This window comes from Salvia hispanica, chromosome 5 (genome assembly GCF_023119035.1).
Source record: "Salvia hispanica cultivar TCC Black 2014 chromosome 5, UniMelb_Shisp_WGS_1.0, whole genome shotgun sequence".
NCBI lineage: Eukaryota > Viridiplantae > Streptophyta > Magnoliopsida > Lamiales > Lamiaceae > Salvia > Salvia hispanica.
In genome coordinates, this window is record NC_062969.1 from 29,885,461 (window position 1) to 29,910,488 (window position 25,028).

The window sequence follows — 25,028 nt, forward strand, 5'->3', positions numbered from 1 at the left end:
ATTTTTTATATATCACTAAATAAACACATACCTATATGAAGTAAATATTTCTTAATTTTTTCTAATTTCAGTTTTATAATTTAAAATTTCAACCTTATTGTTTATATTCAAATTATTTTTAATTTTAAAAAATTTGGAATGTTACAAAAAAGTATACTCATTTCATCCCGCCATAAGCGACTCGTATATTCTATGGATGTCCCAAATAATATAAGTCTTTTTTTTGAAAAAATATAATATAATTATTCGTTTACTTTATCTTTTTGCTTCTTTGCTTTATCTCATCTTTTATTTTATTTTTTTTACTTAATTCTTTAAACATCATTTGCTTAAATCTGTATTCAAAGGGTGCGACGAAGGGAGTATGTTGTTTTAAGAATATCCATACTCGCATAAATGATTGATATTAAAATATATTTTTAAAAAATAATTAGTATAAATATTATTTAAATATTTATAATGTGATTTGACCCCACGATATTTCATTTCTGGATCCGCCATTGCTCCTAAGTGTGAGAGAGAATATATGAGAATTAATGGGGAAGGTTAGGGTTAAGGTTAAGGTTAAGGTGAAGACGAAAGGATAAAAACAAAAATGTTTTGTCCCCTCAAATCAAATTCACTACTATATCTTATTGAAATTAAAATTACCAACAATTGTTTTTGTCTATATCCGCTATATTTCCAACGGTCGTAGTCTTGCTTGACCTTATTGTTATAGACTCATAATTACGGTATATAATATTTATCTATAATCTATAATCTATAATCTATATCTATAATCTATCTATAATAATTATATAAAATGTGAGTTTTGATCTTATTTTAAAATATTTATAAGTTATGGGATAAATTTTAATAAAATACTCCTATGTCGTCATAGTCAAATATAGGAAACGAAGGTTAGGAAAAACGGTTCATCCATTAGCTTCTACAGTATTTTATAATAATATTGTATAGTTCATAATCATAATAATATTATGGACATTTCAAGTTGCCATTGATTGATGGAATAATTAATTAGTTTTACTACTCGAAGAATACATGCAGAAATATGTATAACATGTCATAATTTTGTAAAAGATTAGTGATCCTCATCTAAAATTTATAAGTATTGAAATTCATTCCTATAAATTAGAAGACAACTTAAGCTTTCACTCTCCGCATTAATATGACATGGAACTATTTCATGATTTCAAAAATAAACATATCGATCACAGAAGCAAATATACTATTTTTAATATTGATCAAAATTGCATTTAGCTTATGATTAAACAAAATCTAATACTTCCAAAGAGATTGTGTCTGGAAATAGAAGAAAAGAAAATACAAATATTAAGATCTATCTTAGTATAAGAAATAATGTGTGTCCCCTATATACTCCTGACCCCACAAATCAATGAAATTAATTATTCAGTTTTTTGTAAAGTTTTTTTCTTCAGATTTATATGTTTTGATTGTAGGAAGTTAATTCCTTTTATTTTTATAATAAGTGGAGGAGGTGAAAGGTTTTGAAAAGAACTTTTATTTTTCTACTACAAATATATGGTACCGAGTGTTCGATAGCTAGCTTAAAATCCACAAATTTAATTCTACATTTTTATCATTACATTCTTTGTTAAACTTTTTTGTAGAGTTTTGATCCGATTTAAGTTATTCTCCTGACTCTTCATCAATATTTATTAAAGTTAATTTTCTACTTGATGATTTTTATTGTATATATATTATATAAAAATGTTTGTTTATATTCTCAATTCTTCATATTTAACTTTGTTATTTTAATATTATCTAAATCGTTTAGTTATTTTTTATAATTATTTTTTTTATGACTAGTTTTTCAATTTGCTGTTATTAAGTGTGCTGTATATAACAAAATAGTCATATGTTAATAGATTTTTTTATATAGAATGTAGTTCGGGAGATGTCATAGTTTTGAGTTTTTTGACTGATTTTAATATTTCTTCTATTCCATTAAAAATGAAACTTTTTTTTTCGAATTATCTCATTGAAAAAATGGAACGTTTCCTAAAATGAAAATAACATCATCCTCTGTTTTTCCATTTCTCTTACTTTATTCTATCCTCGTTAACTCACAAAACAATACTCCCTCCGTCTCATAATAGATGTCACACTTTCCCTTTTAGTTTGTCCCACAAAGGATGTCACATTTCTTCTTTTGGAAAAAGTTCCCTCTCGCATCAATTATAAAATTATATTTTCTCTCAACACTTAACACACAAAATAACATCTCTTAAAATCCCGTGCCATCTCCTAAGTATGACATCTACTATGAGACGGAGGGAGTAGTACTATATAAAATCTCGTGCCAAAAACAAATGTTTCATTTCTAATAGGACGGAGGGAGTATTATTTTTTTATCACTCCCTCCGTCCTGCTTTAGGATCCCAATTAACCATATTTAGGTGTCCCACTTTAGGAGTTTCAGTTGAAATATTCCATTAATGGTAATAGGTCTCACATTTCCACTAATATTTTTTCATTCACATTTCATTATAAAACTAATATATAAAAGTAGGACTCACATTTCACTATTTTTTCACCAACTTTCCTTTACATTTGTCATGACCCAACGTTGCTAATTATTGCAAGGCTCGATATACCGTGACTGGGGTGGATATTAAGAATGTGGGTTGAGTACGAAAAAAAAAGATTTAATGGTTGAACTTTCTGTCTGTAGAGTATAAACGATGAATACATGAATAGAATGGCTCCATCACAATGACTCGAGTAAGGGACCATACAATATACTGGCTAGTTATTAGAGTCTTTAGAGACATAAGGATTTCACTTGCTTCAATGCACAGCGGAAAGAACTGAACGCGGTTCCATGTATGAAGACAGGAACCTCCGAGAGTATTGAATGGAAATAGAAGTAGGTCTGGTTTAATTAGCACCATCCACTCTATCACAGCTCAACCTGCACATTTAGAAATACATGCAAGGCTGAGTACAAAGGTACTCAGTGAACACGTTGCCGAAAAATACAAATATACATTTGAAATATTGTCAAGCCATTATCACAGTAACACTCTCAGGGGTTTTATTAAAAAGACCTAAGCTTACTAAAAATCATTTTTCTACTGCACAGTCTAAGTTCTTTCTGTTCTTTGCCATATCTGAACATCTTGTGAGTAGAGCTGGTGTACTCCTACGGTCACCTTAACATTCATGTGCCGAAAAAATGGCCACTTTCTACGGGCACCGGACCGACCAACCTTACCATGACACACAGTCCACGTGTACACTAGTCCGAGTGGGGACTCTCCCCTTACTGGGACCCGAATTCGATTTCTTATTTTATTTAGCATAGCACATTCGGTATAACCAAATAGATAGACATCATTACATAAAATAACATCCTTTATGGCAAGACAACATCATTTGGATAAATAAATATTATCTCAAATATACTTCATATTTTTATCCAAATTTGTATGTAGGATAGAAAAGTTCACCCCGTACGCTTGCGATTCCATATAACAATATACTCACTTGGAGTTTAATTCCGTGCAATGGACCTTGTCCAAAAAATATAATAGTCTATTTAGCGTCGAGAAATAAATAAAAATGGATGATATGCTCCTAGTCCTAGGATATGCATCATATTTTCTTTTCTCTTTCATAAACTCATTCACTTTAACTAAATTTGGAGATTTAGTTCTTGGCATCAATTAATCAAGAGATTAATTAACTTGATAAATTCAAGTATTTTAACTTGAATAAAATTTGTAAGATCTTTCTAAATTAATTCAACGGAACTTAAGCCCAAGTAATTAATTTATTCGATTTATTAACTAACTTAATTGTAGCTACAGTTATTATCTTGGCCCAATTAAATTATACTAGCCTACAAACACATAAATTAAAAGATTTGGGCTCTGTTAATGTAATAACTATAACTGGCCCATATTGGAACAGATATACTAAAAAGCATTTTTCGAATTTATATTGAATTTGATAAATTGCTTGTATATTTATCAATAGGTGCGGGTTTTTCGCAACCCAATATTCCTGATATCTTGGAGTAGTAATTAATAACCAGTATGGTGTCAGTTTTATTATTACATTGAATCGTGTGCCTGCGTGGTTTGACTATATCCCAAGTTGTGTTCGAGAGAAGTTCTATTATTTGGAAACCCGGACGGTTTGGATTTAATCCAAGAATAAATAGAAAAGGAAAAGTATATTCTGATATACATCTCGTACTAGACAAAGTCTTGGTAATAAAAAGATATTAATTAATTTAAAGTCTATAGCAGACTACAAATTAATTAATGGATATAGAAAGTCTTAGACACGGGAAATAATATATTAAAGAGGTTAACCCGGATTGCTTGTAATCACGGATTGGATGGGCGGTCAGTATTTCTTCGATAGTGGCACAAGAAATATTCCATTGGTCTTATATTGAATTATGGGTTATAATTTAATTAGTAAAGAAGGTCCAATTGGGGAGGCTCAATCCAAGCCCATAGATCCCTAACCTATAAACTCTATAAATAAGGATGTAAGGAGAGGAGACAAATACACAACACAAAAACCCTAGCCTCCACTCTTTGGTTTTCTTGTCTTCTCCTTCAAGTTCCTTATAATTTCTAAAAGATTCCTCCCACAAGGAATTTAGATTTATAGAGTTAAGGGTCATAGGTTAGAAGATCTTTGGTTTTGCATTTACAATCAAGTTTCAAGATCTACACGTGGAGAAGTAGCAAGCCACTTCGATTCTTTGGAGAATCATTGTTGTAAGTATTCAACATCATAATTTAATTTAAATTATGTGATTAATTGCGCAATTATATGTTCTACATGTTCAAGCATGAAATTGAATCGATCCACATAATCACCTAAATAGATTCTTTTGTGGATTTATTTGTTTTTGCAATTTCCGCTGCGTTTACCCCAACAGCCCAAACAAAAAAACCAACAAGAGAGCCCAAGTAAAAATAAAAGCTTCCTCAACTCCACACACGTGAATTTGTCTCTCTCTCTACTGCGTTCTTACACTCTCACCCAACTCTCTCTCACTCATTGCAGATATATAACTGGCCAAAACAAAAGAACCAACAAGAGAGCCCAAGTAATAAAAGCTTCCTCAACCCCACACACGTGAATATGCCTCTCTTTCTACTGTTTTCATTTTTGCCAAACAAGAGATAGTCTCAGTTTCCTTCACGATCGGAGGTCCAAATAATATCCGATTGTCACGAAATTTTAACCAAAGGTGGATGACCCATAATACATCATTCCTACTGAAGGAGATCAACCTTTAACGGTTCGAACTTCTGTTATTAAGCTTTTAAGTGGCTGTTGTTTCAACAGTAGCAACGTCGGTTTTGTACACGATCGGAGGTTCAAACATTGTCCGATCGTTCTGAAATTTTATAGGAAGGTAAAAAACTCTTCTAACTTCATTTTTACCGAAGGAAATTACATTTGAACGGTTAGATTTTCCCTTATAAATTTCCAAAGGTGCTCATCTTCCGAAGATAAAACATTTTTGGAGTGTTTCCTATTTTCTAATTATTTTATTGATTCTATGACTTTGCATATGTGGTAAGTAAATTAGGTTTAGCATAGAATAAAATGGTTTCATACATGAATTTGAAAAGAAAGAGTTGAAAGGTTGTTTATGAAGCATGCTTAGTTGTAATTCTATGTTCTATATGAATTCATGCTAACATGACATGCTTGATAAAATCATGCTTGAAAATATTTTACTTATGGTTTGATAATCATTACCTCAAAAGAATGATTAAAGATTTATTTAATGTGCTCCTGCTTGAAATTCTCCTTCTTAAAGAATGCTTGCTTGAAAACTTGCTAGGAAAGGTGGAAAACTTTTTCTGTGTACTTGCTTAAAATTTTGGATGAAAAGGGATTTTAGGTGTGTAGGATCTTGGTAGAAAAAAAAAATCTTAGAGTGCGTCGAAGAAGTGTGAAACTGGATTTTGGTGTGTGTAGTAAAGCTATGTGTTGGAGAAGGTATGAAACTAAAATCTTTACAACTCTCCTTCTTATACTAATTTCTACCGACACCTACGTGAAACGAAAATAATTGAATGACTAGTGAAATCTTTTAATTCAATGCTCTTCCTGATTTTGAGGATATGTCTCTGTTGAGCCCAATTTTTGTCTGCAGATTTTACAGAAAATAACTCACCTTTTCATACATATATATATACACTTTAATTATAAAACGTGATATATATACATATGTGATGACTTCATGTCGTTTTCAGTGAATAGTGTTGCACTATTCATATGTTGACTATGTTTAAAGATGGTAAAAGTTATTTTTGTTACTGTATTATTATTGCACTGTCGTTTCTGACTTGTCCTTGTAGGAAGTTGAGATTTCCTGAAGATAGAATACTAGCTTTGTGAAGAAGCTTTAGCTCGTTTTTGTAACATCATAATTTAAATACAATTAGTACATTTCTCATTTGAAGAGAAATGAGTATATTTTGTAAATGGACATTTAATATCCATCTGATTTATAAATGTACATGGACAATTATTTTATCTCTTCATGTATCTTCTTGCACATCAAAGTCCTTGATCAAAATTAGTTTCACATTGGTATTTAATTATCAATTAAAACCCATCAAAGATTTTAATACAACAAAGCATAAGAGTTTAAAATACTACTTGCGATAATATAATTATTTACTCTATAAATGTTTAATGACGTTAATTTGAGCGGGGTATTACAACATTTCTGAAAACTCGTCGCGAACTCAAACGAGACTCTAAAGTGAAATAAAGGAAGTATTATATTAGTATATTTATTTGAGCATAAAATTAATGTTGTAATTATTATAATTGGAATCTTTTATTATATGTAATGCGAGTGGATTATAAAAATAATCTTAGTAGTAGTATAAAATTGGGTGTGGTCATTGTATTTTTGCTACGCCTATATTATATAGCTGCGGTGATCATTATCAACCACTACTGAATATATTCAAGTAAAAGGTGAGAAAAAGGTGGCATTATTCAAACTGGGTAGACGCAAGGCGTGACGTCATCAATTCATTTTATTTCAAACTATGCTCTTGCTTTCTTCACCTTCTACATTGGTTGCCAGATTCCACCGCTCTCTTCTACACAATCCATTTCTTCCGTCGCCCTCTTTTTCTCGATTTTCCGTTACCAAAGCCATCCCTTCAGCTTTTGGACTACAACTTGGAACTGCTGCTGCACTTCGCCCCATCCATTGTTCATCAAATATGGTCAAAGCGATCAGAATTCACGAACACGGAGGCCCTGAGGTATTATCTACTCTGCACGATTACTTCGCTTTTGCTGCTAATTTTATGTATTTTACATCTATTTCATGATTCGATCTCAATGAATGGTTTATCGTCATTTGTGATTTTTGGCGATACACCATATTGCTGCTTTTCTCATATGTGAATTTTGGGGAATAAATTGTAGTATTGCCTTGCTGGTGTAGTGTTATTGAACTTATTGCAAATGTTTGGTTCATTTTTAGGTTGACCTGTTCTACTGTCATCCAACTTATCAATTCATTTTCTGTGGCTTTTAGTAGAGTAGGACGAGATATGCTACAGATTGAAACCATACTTACTGTGTGAAGCGTATTTTGTAGGTTCTGAAATGGGTGGATGTGGAAATAGGGGAGCCAAAACAAGGAGAAATCAAGGTCAAAACTAAGGCTATTGGTCTCAACTTCATTGATGTTTATTTCCGGAAAGGATTTTACAAGGCTCCAACAATGCCTTACACACCAGGTCCATTTTCTCTTTGTTTCATAAAAATTGACATTCCTTCCAGTGCAAGAGTGTCTTTGAATGATGACTTCAATTCATTTTTATGTTTTGTAAGTCTTTATGATAGAGTCCCTAAACCATTCTTTCCTTTCATGTCATGGAATTGCTTCTATTATCACAAGAAAAGGATCAACGAGAGTAATATCTTATTTGTTATTGAAGAATGTCATTGCTTAATTTGTTCTCAATTGGTTTATTTGGCACAATTATTCATTTCATGTATTTTGTCAACTCCCTGAATTGTGGTGCATTTAATACGTACTCCCTCTGTCCGCGAATAGGAGTACCGGTTCATTTATACTATAAATGGTAATAGGCCTCACATTTCACTAACTCATTCCACTCACATTTCATTTAAAACTAATAAATATAAGTGAGACCCATATATCACTAACTTTTTTCCACCCACTTTTCTTAAAACCCGTACCGGAGAGAAATGGGACTCCTATTCGCGGCCGGAGGGAGTATTACACAGTGGGACTTCGTTGCAATCTAATTTGAACTACTCTCCATGGCAGGAATGGAGGCCGTTGGTGTGGTAACTGCTGTAGGTCCTGGGCTTACTGGGATAGTAGTTGGAGATGTTGTTGCTTATGCTGGTAATCCAATGGGTGCATATGCAGAAGAGCAAATCCTTCCTTCTGAAAGAGTAGTCCCCGTGCCTCAGTCTATTGATCCTGTTATAGCAGCATCAATTATGCTCAAGGGGATGACGGCTGAGTTTCTAGTTCGCCGATGTTTCAAAGTAGGTTTACTTTAATCCCATACTAAACCCCTTCACATTTTATTGTGTATAGGGAAAAAGAGAATGTATTGAAATTTAAAAGCACCTTAATTGTTTTATCCTACACTCCTAGTTGAGGGGATAGAGAATGTATTTAAAGCACCTTAACTGTTTAATCCCATACTAAGCTTTGCTTTCTCCAACAATTTTCCGTTGGATGAAAATATCTACAGGCATAATTACCTTACGACAATATCATACAGGTTGAACCAGGGCACACTGTCCTTGTTCATGCTGCAGCTGGTGGAGTAGGGTCTCTGTTATGCCAATGGGCAAACGCTCTTGGTGCCATAGTTATTGGAACTGTCTCAACTAAAGAGAAAGCAGCTCAAGCTAAGGAGGATGGCTGCCATCATGCTTTATTGTACGAGGAAGATTTCGTTAGTCGCGTCAATGAGATTACATCTGGTAAAGGAGTTGAAGTGGTCTATGATTCTGTTGGAAAGGATACATTTGAGGTAATCAAAATTATTTGTGCAAGCATATTCTTGATTTCCTACTCTTAACTATTTGCAGAGGGGGTGTCAAACTGTCAATATAATATATTGTGATAGACATGGCCCATGCACCGGACCTGGATAGTCTACTATGGAGGAAGAACGATGATTTAAGGAAAATGAACTTGATCAGGATAAAATTAGTATCACTTATAGATCTCTGATTAGTAGAAACTAGAGAATAATTGGAGTATCTAATTAGCATGAACCATGGATCTGATTAAGCTGTAGTTGCACTGATTCTCTAGTCTTATAAGTCTGTAATTGGATTTCTTTTGATCAGGGCTCATTGGCGTGCTTGAAAGTTCGTGGGTATTTGGTTAGCTTTGGTCAGTCCTCTGGTGCTCCAGACCCAATACCCTTATCGGCTCTTGCTGCAAAATCTCTCTTCTTGACAAGGCCTTCTATGATGCAATACACTGCAACGAGGGATGAACTGCTGCATTCTGCTTCTGAGGTTTTCACAAATGTTGGAGCAGGTGTCTTGCGTGTTCGAGTAAATCATACATACCCCTTATCGCAGGCTGCACAAGCCCATTCAGATCTTGAGAACAGAAAAACATCTGGATCCGTTGTGCTTATACCATAAGGGTGTTAGTGGTTGCTGTGTCGAGGCTGAATCACACTCGAAGAAGGATAAACTAAATCTGAAAAATGTTTGTATTTCAAGAAAACAAAGAAAGTCTAAAAAATGTTTGTTTTAACATGGGTTTCCCATGTGGATTTCTTTATATGTTTTCAGTAATGTGTGAATGCTCGAGTTATGTTCCTTTACGGTCCACTTGATTTAGGAAACATACCATTATATATCCCAATGTTTTGTTGTGCTTAATATTTATGATACCTAGAAACCAAAATTAATATCCTCTTCGTTCCAAGGTAGATGTTCACTCTCCATTTTAATTTGACCCACAAAGATGTCATGTTGTCTTTCTTTAAAAAAGTTTTCACAGAATATATAAAAGAGTGAATTACATAAACGGTACCTGATCTTTCACTTTCGCACATAAATGGTATCTGATCTTTATTTTATATCGTTTTTGATACCCCTATTAATCACATTTTTGGTACCTGATATAATTTTCATCCCAAAATACCCACTAAACAAATTCATTTTTCCATTTATATCATAAAGGGTATTTTGGGTATTGACAAAACTAGTACCAAAAGTGATATTATGATACATTCTCTCATTCTCCTCACTATTTATAGTACTATTATGATTAATCAATACTAATATTATTATTTTGATGTTATAAATTAATAATTAATTTATTTTTTAATATATATTTAATCATAATTATAGTTATAATTATATTTGAATATTATAATAATATTACTATTATAATAGTAAAAACTAGTAATAATTAATAAATAATAAGTATTATTTTATATTAAATTAATAACTAATCAATATAGTCTTAGTCAAAATTTAAAATTGTGATTGTATTCATAATGATAAAGAGTTGAATATTTTTAGTTAGGTGTTTCAACTCTAAAATGAGTATAAATAATTTAATTAAAATATTCAATTAATTTAATTACTTTAAATAATTAATTTAATTAGGTGTTTTGTTATTGATTTATATTATGAATGCAATTAGATGTATGTATAAAACACTAAAAAGAAAGAAGAAAAAGAGGAAACATAAACTAAGGGAAAAAGAAAGATGAAAGGAAGATAAAATACTAAAAAAAAAAGAAAATGAAGAAAAAAGAAAGAAGAATAAACTAAAGAAAAAAAAAAGAAATAAAAAAGGAAAAAAATTACATATTTGGTTCTAAAATATCCTTCATAACAGAAAAAATCACATATTTAGTACCTAGGGTTATTTTTGTCATGGAATAGCAAAAACGATATAAAATAAAGATCAGGTACCATTTATGTGCGAAAGTAAAAGATCAGGTACCGTTTATTTATGTAGTTCACTCTATATAGAAATATATTCACTCCTTTCACTTAAACACACAATACAATAGCTCCTGTGTCATTACTATCTCGACATGGAGGTAGAATAATTCTATTCATTCTATTTTCGGCCATTTGTCTGAAATATACATGTGTAAATATGTCAATGGGGGCCAAGTCACGTAGCAACATGTTTACGGTTTACCTGTATAAAGTTGATGATTATGTTTAAGTATATGACCTTAAGATCCTGCGTTTAAGTCTTCCTAAGTACTACTACTACTACTACTTCCTAAGTACTGTTTGTTAGTTTTCTATTTTTCTAATTTTCTATTTATCTTACAAAAAGCTCATGCCATCAAATTTTCTAATTTTTTCTAGAGCTTCTAGATCTGCATTTTGGTGGTTTTCTGTAAACCGTAAATTAAATTTAGAATGGGTAGGGTCAAAAGTGAAGGGTAAGGTGAATATGAATGTCCTCAATTCAAATTTTGCTACAGTATATGTTAGATATTAATCTTATAAAATTGGGTGTGGTGGTTGTTTTTTTTTTTTTTACTCCTATAACTATAATGTAGGTTGCGGTGACTTCCCACTGTCCAATATACAAACTAAACGTCTAATAAGGTGAATATGAATGTCATCAATTCCTTTAAATTAAATTAAGTGCTCTGACAAAAACAATCACTGGTCTAGCTTTCAACTTCCATATTCGTTCCCAATTCATCAAATATGGTCAAAGCGATCAGAATTCATGAACTCGGAGGCCCTCTGGTATTATCTACTCTGCCCAATTACTCCACTTTTACTGCTAATATCAAGCGCTGAATTGTAGTATTATACTTCTATTCCGTGATTGATCGATATTGCAATTGTGCTCTTCATCTTTAGTGAAGGAATTAAATGTTAGGTTCATTTTTGGGTTGACCTATTCTACTTTCTTCCTACTTATCAATTCATTTGCTGTAGCTTTTAGTAGTAGGACGAGATATGCTATAGATTAAAACCATAGTGTGTTACTCCCTCCGTCCGCCAATAGATGTCCCATTTTTTACGGGCTCGGCTTTTAAGAATTATTTGACTTTGTTAAAGAAAGTGGTAGAAAAGTTAGTGGAAGGTGGATCATATACTTTTTTATATTAATTTTATATAAAATTTGAGTAGAGTGAGTTAGTAGAATATGAAGACCACTTGCCAAAAGTGGTCAAAGTGAAATGGAACAGTTATTGGCGTAGACGAAAAATGAAAAATGGGAAATTTAACGGCGGACGGAGGGAGTACTTACTGTGTGAAGCATATTTTGTAGGCTCTGAAATGGGAGGATGTGGAAATAGGGGAGCCAAAAGAAGGAGAAATCAAGGTTAAAAATAAGGCTATTGGTGTCAACTTCATTGATGTTTATTTCCGGAAAGGAGTTTACAAGGCCCCAACTATGCCTCTCACTCCAGGTCCATTTCCTGTTTCATAAATTAAATTGACACCCCTTTATATTAGAAGACTATCTTTGCATGAAATGGCTTTAATTCATTTGTATCTAGGATAAGTATTTTAAACTATTCATTCATTTTTTAATTGTTAAGACTTATTTGTTATTGAAGAATGTCATTGCTTAATCAGTTCTCAATTGGTTTATTTGGCACAATGATTCATTTTCATGTATTTTTGTCAAACTCATGCATTGTGGTGTATTTATAACACGTTGGGACTTCATTGCAAGGAATCTAATATGAACTATTCTCGATGATAGGAATGGAGGCCGTTGGTGTGGTAACTGCTGTAGGTCCTGGGCTTACTGGAAGGTTAGTTGGAGATGTTGTTGCTTATGCAGGTAACCCAATGGGTGCATATGCAGAAGAGCAAATCCTTCCTGCTGATAAAGTAGTCCCCGTGCCTCATTCTATTGATCCTGTTGTAGCAGCATCAATTTTGCTCAAAGGGATGACGGCTGAGTTTCTACTTCGCCGATGTTTCAAAGTAGGTTTTGTTTAATCCCATATTAAAGCACCTTAATAGTTTAATCCCATGCTAAGCTCTGCTTGTTCCTTTCATCTTAGTTAGTTAACTTAAGGAGATCATTGTTTTAGTTGTCCCCTTCTTAATCATATGGTGTCGTTGTATTTCCTTTTTCCTTTGAATATTTTCCTCTTTCCTCTTTCAGTTGAAAGACTTTTTCATTCCATGCAGAGTAATGTCCACATTTCTTTCTTTCCGATGGATAAAATTATCTACAGGCGTAGTTATCTTATGACAATATCGTACAGGTTGAACCAGGGCATACTGTCCTTGTTCATGCTGCAGCTGGTGGAGTAGGGTCTCTGTTGTGCCAATGGGCAAACGCCCTTGGTGCCACAGTTATCGGAACTGTCTCTACTAAAGAGAAGGCAGCTCAAGCCAAGGATGATGGCTGCCATCATGCTTTATTGTACGAGGAAGATTTCGTTAGTCGCGTCAATGAGATTACATCTGGTAATGGAGTTGATGGCGTCTATGATTCTGTTGGAAAGGATACATTTCAGGTAATGAAAATTATGTTGCACTTTGCAAGCATTTTCTCTACTTCCCACTCTTAACTATTTGTAGAGGGGTGTCAAGGGTCATGTTACGTGGACAACTATTTTAAATTGATAACTGACAACTATGTCAACAACCTACGTTATAGATGTCAACACGATGACATTTGTATGTCAACTATGCTAATTTGCAGTGGGATTAATTTTTATTGATGATGAGTTGTTTCTTCATTTTCACGCCCTCCATGTAATCACTACTCCAATACATTATCTTGAATGAACATAAATCTTCATTGAGCTCTAGTTGGACTGATTTCTCTAATCTTGTAAGTGGGGTTCTTTTGATCAGGGCTCGTTGGCATGCTTGAAAGTTCGAGGGTACATGGTGAGCTTTGGTCAGTCCTCTGGTGTTATAGACCCAATACACTTATCGGCCCTTCCTCCAAAATCTATCTTCTTGACAAGGCCTTCTATGATGCAATACACTGTAACGAGGGATGAACTGCTGCGTTCTGCTTCTGAGGTTTTCACAAATGCTGGAGCGGGTGTCTTACGTGTAAGAGTAAATCATACATACCCCTTGTCACAGGCTGCACAAGCCCATTCAGATCTTGAAAACAGAAAAACATCTGGATCCATTGTGCTCATACCAGATGGGTGTTAGTGGCTGAATCATACTCAAGAAGGATAAACTAAATCTAAATAATGTTTGTGTTTCAATAAAACAAAGTCTAAAAAATGTCTGTGTTAACATGGTTTTCTCATGTGGATTTCTGCATATGTTTTCAATAATATGTGAATGCTCTTGTGTCATGTTTCTTTTTCGGTCCACTTGATTTAGGAAACATACTATTTTTATACCGTGTTGAACAGTAAAATATAGATATATGCGGAGAGGAGAAGAATATAGATAGACATAGTAGAGAAGAGTAGTAGGTGTAGGTATACATCAGTACTCAACATAGGCCACATATATATAGTACAAGATACTATGCCAGACTATGTCACACAACCGATATGAGATACTATTATTCTTAACACTCCCCCTCAAGCTGGAACATTTATATCAATCTTGTCCAGTTTAGTACAAAGTTCTCATAAATGTTTTTCCTCAACAGTTTAATGAAGATAGCGGCAACAATAGCAAAAGTCGCAACTGTAGGGCAGTAGTAAGCATAAGTAGAGCTACAAGGAAGAAAAGTAGCAGCTATAGGGCCAGTAGTAACAACTGTAGCAGAAGTAGTAGCAGATGCAGGGTAGTAGGAACAGCTGTAGCAGAGTAGCAACAATAGAGCAGTAGTAGTAAGTAGCAACTATAGCAAAAGTAGTATATGTAGGGCAGTAGTAGCAGCTGTAGCAGAGTAGCAACTGTGGGGCAATAGTAGCAACTGTAATAGAAGTAGAAGATGGAGGTAGTAGTAGCAACTATAGCAGAGTGCAGCTATGGGGCAGCAGTAGCAACTATAGGAGAAGTAGCAGATGCAGGTAGTAGTTGTAGCTGTAGCAAAGAGGGTATTAGTTGTAGTTGTAGCTGTAGCAGAGTAGCAACTGTAGGGACGTAGTAGTAGACATGATAAAAATCAGGTAGCAAACTCTAAACTAGTCGGTCAGAGTTGCCACAGTACCCTAATTTGGGTAGAGCGTCTGTTGGACAAAGTAAAGTAGCAGCAGCAAAAACCCTAATTTGGGCAGAGAAGAATAGTTGTGCAATAAGGCAGAGTAGCGATAGAAACCCAAATTTGGGCAGAGTAGTATGGCAGCGTAGAACAGCAATACCGTAAACCCTAGTTTGGGCAGAGTGGCACAGTAGAGCAAGACAAAACATAATTTAGGGTAGAGTAGATGTAACGCCCCGCTCTTTCGAACCCTAATTTTTGTGACGTGGAAATTTTTGCATTAAATGCTTTTAATGCTATGATATGTGAAATTAATTGATGAGTGATTTATTGCAATATTCTTGTGACCTAATTGCGATATGGAGTCGAGTTTGAGTTGAATAGTCAAACTTGTTGAATATGTGACGTGGCTATTGAATAGTCAATTTTGTGGAAAATATGACGTGGCCGTGGAATGGTCAAAGTCGTTTGAAAATGTGAAGTGGAGATGATTTTCGAAAAGGTGGATATTTTGATGTGGGAAGAAATAATATTTGTGGTGGAATATTTTCCTAAGGGATGAGTGAGAATTTAATAGGAGCATTATTTAATCATGTGGAATTTTCGACCTCCCTATTTATTGAAGAAGAAATCCTATTTTCTTGGATTTAATTATTGCTTGGGATAATTATCCAAATTAAATCCAAAGTCCGATTATTCCTATTTTAATTGATGAAAATTTCGAAAACCCTATGTTGGTCTAGAGGAATTTTTCAAAAATCCTTATTATGGGAGAAGGGATTATTTTATTCTATTATTTGATCCTTATTGATTCTCTTCCATAATTAAATTCAAATATCCTAGCATATCTTGCCAAATCTAAGAAGATCTTACCATATCCTAATTAAATTAGGATTTATATTAAATTCCTTGTAGGAATTGGATATCACACGCCACTTTCCATTTATTTTGGGGGAGAATTATTATTATTATTATTCTTGCTCCGTGATATTTTATTCTACTCCGTAAAATATTCAAATTAAATCATATGTTATTAAACAAGCATGAATTTCGAATTCCCTACTTTTCCTCAGCCAAATTAACGCCTCTCCCCCAACAAATCTCTCCCAAATCTTTATTTATTTAATTATTGGAGTATATTTTGCACTCTATAAATAAGAGGAGAGAAATCAAAACCCTAGCACTACAGAAAACCGCCCCCACTCCCAAAAATCTCGACATCTCTCTTTCTCCCACTCTCTCAAATTTTTCTTCTACTTTCTCCATTAATTCTTCATCTTTTGGAGAAGAATTGAAGCTGCAATTCAAGAATTCATTGAAGAATCAAGATTCTACTTGTTTCTACCGCTTGTTTTTGCAAGAAAAGGTACTTCTATTATTAATCTTCTCTTCTTCTACCGATTAATCGGTGTTTCTGAGTCCACATACATTTAGAACGAGTGAAGGGGAAATTAATCGGTGAATTCGGATGCATGTGTGTGTGTGTGTGTGTGGCCGAGAGTGTATGTGTATGTGCATGCCTCGGTAGGCGTGCACATGTGTGTGGTGTGTGTGCGTGTGTTGTGTGTAGAGAAGCACTCATGCGTGACACGAATTGATGTTAAATCGGGAGTTGTTGTGTGAATAAAAACGATATGATAATCGTACTTTGAGTTTGATTGTTGATTTTGAAAATAATCGAAGGGAAAAGGGAAAACGAGAGATCATGCATAATTTTAATCTATGATTTGAGACTTATTTGAAAAATATGAACTAAAGGTGATAGTTCGCGTTCCCGGTGGGATATCAAGAAGAAGTGCATTTTTGTTGAACTCGAAAGAAATCGAGGTGGGCTTTATTCTAAACTCTCTTCTATGTGCAAATTTATGATGTTAGAGAAATAAGGGTGGATTGAACTGTTATGCCATGCCTATAAATTATTTTGGATACTGTGAGTGCCTGATGCCTAGATTGTGAGTACGCTCCATTAGGCTACAGTGGCTATGATTAAACGAATTCGGGTCTGAGTATGGGCCGCAAACCCTACCAGGCTGTGTACACGGTGGGATCGGGAGCCGTCCTTGCTAGTCGGCCGATCTCGTGGGCGAATAGTGTGGCCACACTTTCGTCGCACTATGAAATGATGATTGATGAGAAAATGGGAGGTATTATTTGACTGGCCAGTCCATGATATTTTTGTGATACTCGATGTTTATCTTTAAATAAATGCAAAACCCTGAGTTCACTATGGTAAGGGTGACATAACTATAAAATGTTTTGGCATGAGTCCACTGAGTATGTTTAAAATACTCAGCCCTGCATGTGTTTTCCCTATGTGCAGGTTGAGCGGCGATGGGCGGTCGGTGGTGTTGAGAAGATTGAATCGAATAAAATGGATGTTTGGAACTATAAGTGTAGTCATGTCTTCATACATGGCTCCGCTTTCTCTTGAAATGCTTCCGCTGAACTTCTTTTTGAAACTTATTATTTTTTGTTGTGGTGAACTTAATTCTTTGCTTTGGAATGAGGGGAATTATTGCGTTTGTTGAAATTATGCTAAACCTTTGGCTTTTGAGCCTAATCTATTAAGTCTTGATTCTCGTAAGTTAGCCGTTGACTTATTGCCTTGATCTTCATTAATTGCTAGGGTAAATCTCTTTAATTGAAACCCTAGTCTCTGTTCTTGTTGTTTTTAAGTTCGCCTAAGTAGCAGTCGCTGCATTTATTATACCCTAGAAATGCCGGGCTGTTACAGTAGAGCATCAGCAGAAGAGCAGAGTGCGGATAGTAGAACGGGGCAACGGCAGAAACCCTAATTTCATTTTTTTTGGAAACCTTAATTTTCTTGAGACAGATTCGAATCCGCTATGATACCATGTAGTACAGTAAAATATAGAGACATAGTAGAGAAAGTAGTACTCCCTCCGTTCCGTAGTAGTGGAGGAATTTCTTTCCGACACGAAGATTAAGAAAAATTGTGTTAAGTGAGTTAAGTAAATGAAGAATAAAGTAGGAAATGAAAAAGGTAGAGAGATGAAGAGAAGATAAAGTAAGAGAGAGAAAGTGAGAAGAAATATGTTAAGTTTTACTAAAAAGATAAATGTTTCCACTACTATAGAACGTACAAAAATGACAAAATGACTCTATTACTATGGAACGAAGGGAGTAGTATATATTATTACTCAATATAGGCCACATATATATATATAGTATAGTAGTACTAAGCTAGACTATGTCACACCATCGATTTGTGATACTAATATTCTTAAGATACTATTATTCTTAACATAGCCAATGTTTTCTTGTGTTATAATTATAACATCGATGTACTCCAAACCAACACTAAGTACAATTCTAAACTAATACTCCCTCCGTTCCATAGTAATAGAGTTATTTTGTCATTTTGGTACGTTCCATAGTAATAGAGTCATTTCTGTTTTTAGTAAAAGTCAACACATTTTTCTCATACCTACTTTACTCTCTCTTACTTCTTTCTCTCTTCATCTCTCTACCTTTTCATTTTCCACTTTATTCTCCCTTTACTTAACTCACCTAACACAATTTTTCTTAATTTTTGTGCCGAAAAGAAACGTCTCCATTACTATGTAACGGAGGAAGTACTATATGGGTTCTTTCAGACGTTGAAAACATTGAGAAATAAACATAATTTTATCATCAACCAAATAATTCACGCTTGCTTTTGGTCAAGTTTTCGAACCCAACTTCTCATATGTTTTTCTATGCATTTGACAACGACATACCCAAAGATATTTTGAATATTTTATAATCATAATATTCTCTGTGACCCGTCTCTTAATAGGTGTCTCATTTTTACCCGACATAGACTTTAAAATATATTCTTTCCGTCTCATTGAAGATGACTCACTTTCCTTTTTAGTTTGTCCCAATTAAAATGACTCATTATTTAAAATGGAAATACCTTTATCTCTACTTTATTCCCCATTTCTTACTTTACTTTCTCCTCTTAACACACAAAATAAATTTGCATAAAATTCCGTGTCCCAAGAAATAGGTCATCTTTCTTGAGACGGAGGGAGTAAATAAAATATAATAGGAGGAAAATGAGTTAAATGGAATGTAGGTCCATCATTACTAAAAATAATAAAAGTAAAATAAGACGATTACCAGAATGGAAGTAATAAATTTCTCAATAATTTAACCATGGCGTTTGTCTTACCGAAAACGTCATTCTCTGCACTTACGGAGTTAACAATACGCCCCTCTCATAAAAGAGTCCTCAATCTCTCTGTATTTTTCCAACATTAATAATTATGATCAAAGCTACTCCCTCCGTCCCAAGGTATTAGACCAACTTTCCTTTTTGGGATGTCCCAACATATTAGACTCATTTCCTTTTTTAGCAAAAAGCATCTATCTTATTTTATTCTCCACCTACTTTTTTCTCTCTTCTCTCCCCTACTTTTTCCCTCTCTCATACTTTACTCTCTCCACTTTAACTATTTAAATATCAATTCCTTAAATCTTGTGCCCAAAAGAAGTGAGTCTAATACTCCGGGACGGAGGGAGTATTAGAATCCATCACCATGGAGGGCCCGAGGTCTCTCTTTCACTGTTGTGAACTCTTAATTTTATGTTCTAATCTCTTTTTTTGTGTTGATTGTTTAACCTACTAATGTGTATTGATGATTCTGTTTGATTGCTGTGTCGAATTTGTGTTATTTTGCATATACATCAGTGATAATCCACGTATTTAAAAAATCTCACCTGTAGATATTATCCTTAATCTAGAAACTGGAGTTTGGCTATGGATTAACAGAAAATTTTGCTCTATTTATAGCTTCCAAATAAAAGTTGTTCAATCCCATCTTAGTACTTTCTTATGATCTATAATCAACAATCAATTATATACTTTGTTGTTTCCAAACACATACCTTTGGAATTTGAATGTTCATTTCTCCTCTCAATGTTTCCTCTCCAACTAGGATTCTAGTAAGCTCTTTAAAGAAGATTTAGCAAGAACACCCTTTTATTGATGCAGGAACTAAAATGGGAGGATGTGGAAATTGGGGAGCCAAACTATGGGGAGATTAAATTGAAAAATAGGGCGATCGGGTTAAACTTCATCGACATTTGTTTCCGTAAAGGGGTTTACACGCCTCCAAGAATGCCTTTCACACCAGGTGTGGAGAGTGTTGGTGAGGTAACTGCTGTAGGTTTAGGAGTTACTGGAATTGAAGTTGGAGATGTTGTTGCTTGTGCTGCTTCATCAACAGGTGCTTATGCAGAAGAGCAAATCATTGCTGCTATAAAAGTGGTTCCCCTGCCTCCTTCTATCCATCCCGTGGTAGCAGCTTCCGTCTTGGTCAAGGGAATGACTGCTCGCTATCTCCTCCGCAAATGCTTTCATGTATGTATACTTATGGTATTATTGAAACATTGAATTTGGATGGAGATGGTAAACTCTGTTACTAATCGACAGGTTGAACGAGGCCACAGTGTCCTCGTGCACGCTGCAGCTGGTGGAACTGGCTCCCTGCTGTGCCAGTGGGCGAATTCCCTTGGCGCTACGGTTATTGGCACTGTCTCAACCGAGGACAAGGCAGCTCAAGCCAAAGACGACGGTTGTCACCATGTTATAATCTACACGCAGCAAGATTTTGTTAGCCGTGTAAAAGAGATAACGTGTGGTCGAGGAGTTGAAGTTGTGTACGATTCAGTTGGCAGAGACACCTTTCAGGTTACATCTTCTACACTTAGTATGTAGGGGTCCTGTTATGTTGACAACTATCTTAAATGATAACCGACAACTATGTTAACACAAAGACATTTGTATGTCAACTAAATGTAACTGACATATAGATGTCTTCTGTTGACATGTGAGACATTTGTATGTTAATATTTGTATGTTAACTACACTTAGTTGACATATAAATGTCTTCGTTCTAACATCCATAATATAGATTGTTGACATAGTTGTCAGTTATCAATTTAATATAGTTATCAACTGATCTCATGTAGTCTATATATATATATTCACATTTGAGATTGAAAATCGGAATAATTGGGTCAGGGGTCAATTGAATGTTTGAAAGTTGGAGGATAGTTGGAGGATACATGGTGAGTTTTGGGCAATCATCCGGAAGTCCAGAGGCGGTCTCTTTGTTAGTTCTAGCAGCCAAGTCTGTGTTCTTGACGCGGCCATCCCTTAAGGATTACAATGCTAGTCGAGATGAAGTGCTCGAAGCTGCATCTGAGGTTTTCACCAATGTTGAGAAAGGCGTTCTACGTGTTCGTGTGAATCATAGTTACCCCTTATCCCAAGCTGCACGAGCTCATTCCGATCTCGAGGAGAGGAGAACATCAGGTTCCATCGTTCTCATACCAGATAGATCACGTTGAACTGGGATGAGATCCTCAGAACTTAGCAAAATTGCAAAATTAAAATGATGTACTAGTATGTTATACCTAACAAAATTATAATTAAACTCACCATTATTAATAAACCAATTATTAATCAATATTAGCAGAAAAATAAGGAAAATAGAATAGTATCACTATCACAATGGTAAGAAACATAGCTAGAATAAGAGGTAAATATATTTAATGCTTGTTAGCAGAACTACCGTTTATGTTTACACCATCCAATAGTAGAAACTAAAAGTTGTGAAAAACTTCTCAATTAAAAATAAGTACTAATCACACTTCTTATGTCAACACAATTGTATAGCACTAGTACTCCCTCTTTCCGGCAATAGGAGTCTCAATTCCTAATAGATAGATTTCGAAAAAAAGGATTAAAAATTCACAAGCCTTTCAGAATTTGGGATTAAATTAGCAAGCCTTTCAGAATATGGGATCGAGACGTGCGTATTTTTCAGAACAAAGGATTTTTACTTTTTTTTTTTTTATCTTCTTTTTTCTTACTATTTATCTCCCAACATTTATCAATTAACAAAATGACCCTCCAATTTGAATCCAAATTCTGAAAAAAATACTCAAGGAGAATCATCTCTCTGCAGAGGGAGATTGGTGTGGTGCGAGGAAAGCGAGACGGAGAGGCTGCCGTAGAGTCATGATCGACAACGACGTTGATGTCTTAAATAGTGTTAGGGTTGAGGTCGTACATGTGAGAGAGAAAAAGATGATTGGAGGGGGGGTGGGGGGGAGAACAAGGGAGAAGCAGTGAAACAGATGATGAAATGATTATGAGAGGGTATCATCTTTCTGTACCATGTATATACGATTCTACCTCCTCTCTCTCTTTTTCTATACTTCTGATTACAAACACGTCTTCGGATAAAGAATACTCCATTTTAGATACTCCAACGAAAACTCAAATTTAAGGGGTAATAAATGTGGGGAGAGAAATAATTAGAAAAAAAAAGAGAAAAAAGAAAAAATCTCTCGTTTTGAAAAATACGCATGTCTCAATCTCATATTCTGAAGATTTGCGAATTTAATCCGAAATTCTGATGTTTTGCAAAAATCCAAAATTCCGAAATCACAAGTTGATGCGAACCCAACCGACACGCATCATGCATCGAGCCCACTCAAGGACGTACACCAAAAGAGGACGAGGAAGATGAGTAGGAAGATGCTAGAGTCCTTAGGTCCGTTCATAACAAGATTAAGGCTCAATGAGGAGGCCCAGAAGGAAGACCCGGGTGTCTCGAGAGCAATACATCAAATTCGGCTCGACCCCGCACCAAACCGGAACTGGGGGTCTGTTCAAACGTCAATCTGCCTACTTAGACGGTGTCCAAATGCTGATTCAAGACCACCATCATCTTCATTGTCGAAATACCTTCGCGTGGGTACCTCACACGCCCCAAACGGAGTTCGGATGAGAGAGTTATGATCGTTTTAAGAAAGCCGCACAATGCAGAAAGAAACACGCGGGCGGGTGTTTTGCCAACCCAAAAACACCCGGTCGGGTTTTTTTGCCGAGAAATCAGTTTTTGTCCAGAGACTTCACCCGGGCGGGTGTCGGGTGTTTTGCCCGAAATGTGACTTTTTGACCAAGACTTGTTTTGTTTTGCTTCTTTTTAACTCCTAGTATAAATACTCTTGCTAGGGTTCATTTCAAGCAGCTTTTGAATATTTGTAAGAGACAATTTCTCCATATTTGAGAGCTCACCTTCTTCATTTTTTGAAGACTTATCAAATTCCTTCGGGTTGCATTCGATCTTTTGCCGGGCTAAGGTTGATTGTAAAAGTATGCTTTGCTAGTTCTTGTGTTGCTAGTTTGTGGAGCCATTAGGTGTTTCTATGTGAAAGTGCCTTTGGGATTTCTTTCTTATTCTTCACCTAAATCATAACACTAATCCATCCTCTATCCTTTTATCCATTTTTCTTGTTCCATTTCTTGGTTTATCTTGTTTATTTGTTGGGTTTATTTACAAGAATAAGTCCGGGGCAAATTCATGAGTCTTCAATCTAGAAGATTCACATTACAAGTTTTAAGAAATTATTTGCATATGTAATAATTGGAGTGTAATAGCGAAATTTGGAACTCACTTATGTAATTTATAAATTCAGCTTTTATACCACTATTTTCTGATTTTAGTATTCTTATTTTTTTTGTATTACTGTTTTTCAATTACAATTAAATCGTGCAATCCAAGAACAATACACCCTGAATTGCAGTCATAATCTAGAGAAAAAAACCAGAACAAAACCAATTTCTAGACAAATTCATAACAGAACTACGCTAAACCCCCAATTCAGATCCATTGGGAATCGAAATCAAAAGACAAAATTAATGAATCAAAACCAAGGGTGAACATTCAGTTTCAGTTTGGTTTTAACACCGAACCAAACCGAAAAACCAAATTTTATTGAAAACTAAAACCAAAATCTGAAAACCCGAAAACTGAACTACAAAAACCGAACAACACCGAAAAAACCGAAATTCTATAAGATTTTTAAAAAACTAAAAAAGCTAAAACCAAAAACAAACAAAAATAGAAAAATTGATTATCATCCATCAAGGACAACCAACCGTGCACATGGGAGGGATAAATTTTCAAAGTCAAAGAAATATTCAAAGGAATAATCAAAAACATTGTTTGAACAAGAATCAAACTAAAAGATAAAAACTCCTAGAAATGGATTGGGCGGATTGGATGCCTCGTCTTCAATCTTGCGATGAATACTCGTCCTCTGCTCGTTCTTCTCTTCTTCCTAGGTGAAAAAATGGTATTTTTGGTGTAGCAGGCGTGTAGGATGTGTTTAGAGGCGTTACCTAGGCATATATATATCTAGGGTTGACTTTGGGCGTGAAATAAGCTGTCCGACGAAGCTGGCGGGTCGCCAGGTTGGGTGTGCGTCGAAGCTGGCGAGTCGCCAGCTGCCTACGGCGTTTTTCTCGTGTTTTGCTGGCGGATCACCAGGTTCGTTTGCATGCGAAACCCGGCGGGTCGCCAGCTATGTCACTGCTCCGCGCAGTCTTGGTAAAACGGCCATAACTTCTTCTACCGAACTCCGATTGAGACGTTTAAGATATCCGCACGAAGCTCTTTCGAAGATGAAGAGAATAGTGCAATTATGTGCGAATCGGACTTCAAAATCTCCACAAAAACTATCTCGAACCAAAGCTGCTGCACACATCCACATATTTTGGACATTTTTCTACACATTCTTCACAAAATGGTCAAAATACCAATATCAAAACCAAGTAAAACTACCCTCTAAAACCATGTAAAATCCAAGTGAATCAGTCAACCAATTGGCACTGGATCAACCAGGTGCTGATGGCGACACACATCTCGTTCTCCGGCCGGTACTCGTTGACCACACCCCTCAGCTCCACCGTCAGGCGGTGGTGCTCCTCCAGGCCATCATGCGTACTCCATATCAAATAGTGCCACACTTGAAAAAATACGCGCAATTAATTAATTCAACACCCTCGAGATTCACACCTAGTACGAATTTTCTC

The 25,028-nt window shown here is 35.0% G+C and overlaps 2 protein-coding genes, 2 long non-coding RNA genes and 1 pseudogene across 4 annotated transcripts; 4 read left to right on the forward strand and 1 right to left on the reverse strand.

Moving 5' to 3' along the window:
- Nucleotides 1–2,671: 2,671 nt before the first annotated feature.
- LOC125187143 lies at nt 2,672–6,175 on the reverse strand. Its single transcript, XR_007170571.1, has 2 exons — nt 5,761–6,175; nt 2,672–2,938 (listed from the first exon to the last, which is right to left on the reverse strand). It is a non-coding gene; the product is annotated as an uncharacterized LOC125187143 (long non-coding RNA).
- Nucleotides 6,176–7,010: 835 nt separating this feature from the next.
- LOC125187141 (quinone oxidoreductase 1-like) lies at nt 7,011–9,864 on the forward strand. Its single transcript, XM_048083672.1, has 5 exons — nt 7,011–7,292; nt 7,634–7,775; nt 8,333–8,559; nt 8,802–9,056; nt 9,379–9,864. The coding sequence occupies exons 1-5, from the start codon at nt 7,071–7,073 to the stop codon at nt 9,682–9,684; spliced, it is 1,152 nt and encodes a 383-aa protein (XP_047939629.1). The 5' UTR covers nt 7,011–7,070; the 3' UTR covers nt 9,685–9,864.
- A 1,758-nt stretch (nt 9,865–11,622) lies between these two features.
- LOC125187268 (2-haloacrylate reductase-like) lies at nt 11,623–14,327 on the forward strand. The gene is made up of 5 exons (XM_048083823.1): nt 11,623–11,778; nt 12,311–12,452; nt 12,752–12,978; nt 13,266–13,520; nt 13,864–14,327. The coding sequence occupies exons 1-5, from the start codon at nt 11,737–11,739 to the stop codon at nt 14,176–14,178; spliced, it is 981 nt and encodes a 326-aa protein (XP_047939780.1). The 5' UTR covers nt 11,623–11,736; the 3' UTR covers nt 14,179–14,327.
- Nucleotides 14,328–16,477: 2,150 nt separating this feature from the next.
- LOC125187409 lies at nt 16,478–17,635 on the forward strand. The gene is made up of 3 exons (XR_007170609.1): nt 16,478–16,496; nt 16,889–16,957; nt 17,451–17,635. It is a non-coding gene; the product is annotated as an uncharacterized LOC125187409 (long non-coding RNA).
- A 1,696-nt stretch (nt 17,636–19,331) lies between these two features.
- Nucleotides 19,332–21,599, forward strand: LOC125190532 (annotated as a pseudogene).
- The last annotated feature ends 3,429 nt before the right edge of the window (nt 21,600–25,028 follow it).